Consider the following 4,547-nt stretch of genomic DNA (forward strand, 5'->3'; position numbering starts at 1 on the left):
GAAATTAGTGATTAGTAGGCCAGGCATGATGGTGCATGCCTGTAATTCCAGCAGTCAGGAGGTGGATTGCTATGAGTTCAAGGCCAGGCTGGACTACATAACAAGATGAAAGCAAAGCAGGGCAAGGACAACGGCAGCCAGGACAGACGGACAGACGGACAGACAAACAGACCATTAGAAAAGGTTCCTGACCAACACACATTCCTGTTTCTCAAAAGAGAGAATCTCTCCCACTCCCCCTTCTCCCCATATCTCTTTAGGAAACCATTACACTGCTGATGCATCTCAGAAAATATAAAATTAAAAGAAAAATGGGCATTTCACCAAATAAGGTAAGGATGGCAAGTAAGTACATGAAAAGATGGTCAACATCATCAGCCACTGGGGCAATGTAAATTAGGACTATGCTAAAATACCACTGTATACATATCTCAGCAACTAAAACTGTCTCAATTAAAATACCAATTACTGGGCCGGAGATTTAGTCCAGTGGTTCCACTGTCTGCCTCGCAAGTGCAGGGACCTGAGTTCGATCCCTGGTACCAAAAACAAACAAACAAAGAAAATATAAAATACCAATTACTGGCAAGAATGAGAACCCGAACTCTCCAAACATTGCTCATAGGAATGCAAACAAGTATGGCCACTTTGAATAAGTTTGACTTATAAAACACATTATGTGACCCAATAATCCCACTAGCAATTACTTATCCAAAAAAATGAAAACGTGTTCACACAAAAAAATACATGTAAATGTATTTAGCACCTTTAATCACAATTGTTCCAACTGTTGGAAGCCACCCAGATAGATGTCCTTCAGTGGGTAAAAAATTAAGCAAACTGTAATACATCGATACCATGGAATACTATGCTACAACAAACGGAAGAAATTATTGTACATACAACATTCTAAGTGAAAAATTTGCAGGATGAGGAGTAACCAACATTCAGTTTTGGTCTAAATATATGTAAAACAAATTACTGCTTTACCACTGGGCACTAACACTGACTAAAATTTAGCTGTAGGCTGATGTTAAATAACGCCAGAGAATTTTTTAAGCATAGCTATCTAAATTGTATTTTGCATGTGGCTGAGTATGTACACAAGTTTGGTTTTCATACATGTATCCTGCATAATCACTTTATACGTGGAGCTGGCAGTTCACTGAGAACTGAAATAACAGCCCTTTATTATGTGACAATTCTAGTTCTACAGCTCGTGTTTTGAAATGTAGAAAAAAGTAAAATTTGCATCAATAACAACTCATTAGTCTATAAAAGCAACTCAAGATCTATCAGAACAGGATATTCATTTCAAGATACTACTGAAAAAGTACAGCTCAACATTAAAAAAAAATCCCCATTACCTTCAACCAATCTTGAATTTAAAATTTCAGGGCCAGGGATTTAGCTCAGCAGTTCAGTGGCCTGCCTTGCAAGCGCAAGGACCCGAGTTCAATCCCCAGTACCAAAAAAAAAAAAAAAAAAAAAATTTCAAACACCTTAGATTCTTAACCAAAAGTATCTATTTGGTATATTCAGAAATTCCTACAGGCAGGGAAATACATTTAGGGTGAGTTCATATTTCAAATTCTTGCAAATTTTAACTATCTTAAAGATCTCCAAGAAACCAACTGGAAAATATCCAGAAGTGAAAATGGAAAATGAAAGGATTTTCCTATGCACTGAAAGGTACAAGCAACCAACACAATGGAATATGCCTTCAAACAATTAACAACGAGAAAATAGAGGGCTGCCTTAGCTAGGAGTGTTGATGCATGCCTGTAATTCTGGCATTCAGGAGGCAGAGGCAGGAACATCCCAAGTTCGATGCCAACCTGTGCTACATAGCGAGTTCAAGGCCAGCTTGGACTGCATATTAAGACCTTGTCTCAAACAAACAAAGAGCAAAAAGCAAAACAAAAGCACTTTATGCAAGTTCATATTCAACTGAAGCCAAAAAAGCTTATCTGACACCAAGCTTCATAGTGGTGGCTGTCAAGTTGTTTCTTTGAACAGAGAAGCCTCATTCCAATCAAAAACTAGGTCTCACTGTAGAAGAGATCCTAGATAAGGAATGCAGCTGCCTTGTATTCTCCAACTAAGACATAACCTTCCTCTCTCCCCTGTCCCCACACATTGGGTTGTGAATCACTGTATGAAAGTCAAATATTCAATAGAATTCACTTGCAAATAAAACAATAAATCATCCATGATGCTAACAGGATTACTGAACTTGATTCCCCAACCACCCCTTTGCATACTTACAATGTAGTACTGTGGAAGTCGGGTAAGTTTAATGAACAGCTTATTCTTAGAAAGTTTTCCAATAGGATGAGTTGAGTAATTAGAAAGCTGCAATGTTTCACTGCTTATCGTAGGCAGATGTTTTATAGATTGTTTGCAACGCTGTTGTCCAAGCCAAAACCTTAATTTAAAAAGAGATACTTTCATCATAAAATCATAGGCTTTTTTGATTAACTGTGTGCTACTTGACTAAAAAGCAGACTAAAGGGCCAGGGATTTAGCTTATTGGTGCTGTTGCCTGTTTCTCAAGCACAATGTCCTGAGTGTTCAATCCCTGGTACCGCCAAAAAAAAAAAAAAAAAGGCAGACTACAGACCACTACAAAAACAATTTATTGAAATTTAACTGAATTAACAAAAGGACACAATCTTTATTGGGAAAAAAAAACAAACAAAAGGACACAGGACCATATGTTTCTCTGATTACTTAAAAAGGAAAGTTAACTGTAAGTCTGAGATACTAGCTTAGTTTATCATAGAGAATGGCAGGTTTCCTACCTTTTTTTTTTTTTTTTTTTTTTTTTTTTTTTTTTTTTTTTTTTTTTATACAGGGTCTCACTACATAGTTGAGACTGACCTGGAACTCACTATGTAGCCCACTCTGGTCTCAAACTCACAGGGATCCTCCTGCCTTCGAGTGCTGGGGAGTGCTGGGATTACAGGCATGTGCCACCACGCCCAGCTGTTTCCTACCTTTTAAGACAGTACAAACTGATCCCAACATCCTTTATAAAATGTATAAGGTGTCCATAGAACAAAACAGAGCAACAAACAATAAATAAGCATGAAAGGACTTCATTTTCTTGTGTCACTGGACACACATGGCCAATTTTTTATACTGTGTTATGTGTAAAGTATCTGGTATACCTAGCAGGTTCTAGTAAGTATGAATTACCTTCCTTCCCTCTCCCTTTTAGGTAAGCCATTTTGATCCTTTTACTACAGTACTCCTCTCATTCCTTTTATTTTTTAATTTGTTTTATTTATTTATTTATTTATTTATGGTTTTTTGAGACATGGTCTTACTATGTAGTTGAGACTGACCAGGAACTCACTATGTAGCCCAGGCTGATCTCGAACTCACAGCAATCCTCTTGCCTCAGCCTCCCAAGTACTGGGATTATAGGCATGCGCCACCTCGCCCAGCTTTCATTCCTTTTATTTGATTATCCTTGAAGTTAGGATATAATGGAATTAAATCTATAAAAAGGAATAAAACAACTGCTTCCCAAACTCTCACTAATGCACAATGAAATAACTACACAAAATAAGAATTTTCAAACCAATATAACAATGCAAAACATCCAAGCTCATGGAGTCATTTGCCTTGTTGAACAGGCAGTAGATCAGGAGCTACTACATTTGCATGGTAAATTATATGTGGTACAAATCATGAACTAGTCATCTGCATTTAAACCATGTTAGAATATATGACATCTTAAGGGTAGTTTGATGATTTGTTATTAAAAAGTGCATAAACCTGGAAATCATTTTTTCTATTAAAATGTTAAATTAAATTTTAATTTTAAACATAAATTTAACCACAAATTTAAAAGATCAACTGCTAGAACTGGCTACTGACAAAGGAATGAAGACCAATTTTGAAAATGTATCATCATGTGCTTTATTTTATTTTGGGAAAAAGTTATAAATCTACTAAACTTGCTACAGTGGCTTTCAAATCTACCTCAATTCTCACCAACATACCTTTGTGAGACTGGCATTTCTACCATGTATGTTATTAAAAGAAAAACACAAGAAAAGTTCAGATAAATATTCATCATCATAATTAGTATTATCAACAATCCGACCTACGTAAGTTACAATAACTGAAAAACAAATTCATTTGCCACATGAAAATACTCGGCCTAGGGATGTAGTTCAGTGGCAGAGCTGGATTAGCATGCACAAGGCCTTGACTCAATCCCTAGCATTGAAACAAAACAAAACAAAACCCAAAACAAGGAACAAAAAATGGACCTAGAAGGAGAACCACGCCTGCTGCCAACCCAGCTGCCATCGCTCAAGCACCGGGAGGTAGGCGGGGCCCGCTCCGGTAGGCGGGGCCCGATCCCCGGGGAGAACCACGCCTGCTCCCGACCCAGCAGCCATCACTCAAGCGCCCGGAGGTAGGCGGGACCCGCTCTGATAGGCGGGGCCCGATCCCCGGCGGGAAGGAGAACCACGCCTGCTCCCGACCCAGCAGCCATCGCTCAAGCGCCGGGAAGGGAGGCCGGGCCC

The 4,547-nt window shown here is 38.5% G+C and overlaps 1 protein-coding gene across 1 annotated transcript in view; it reads right to left on the reverse strand.

The window, feature by feature from the left end:
- Positions 1–4,547, reverse strand: part of Med14 (mediator complex subunit 14) — a 72,409-nt gene that overhangs the window by 37,781 nt on the left and 30,081 nt on the right. Inside the window, exon 13 of the mRNA XM_010636216.2 lies at positions 2,269–2,428. Within this exon, the coding sequence (XP_010634518.1) occupies positions 2,269–2,428 (160 nt within the window). The remainder of the gene's footprint in view (positions 1–2,268; positions 2,429–4,547) is intronic.

This window comes from Fukomys damarensis, unplaced genomic scaffold (assembly GCF_012274545.1).
Source record: "Fukomys damarensis isolate Sample0158 unplaced genomic scaffold, DMR_v1.0_HiC HiC_scaffold_39, whole genome shotgun sequence".
Classification (NCBI taxonomy): domain Eukaryota; kingdom Metazoa; phylum Chordata; class Mammalia; order Rodentia; family Bathyergidae; genus Fukomys; species Fukomys damarensis.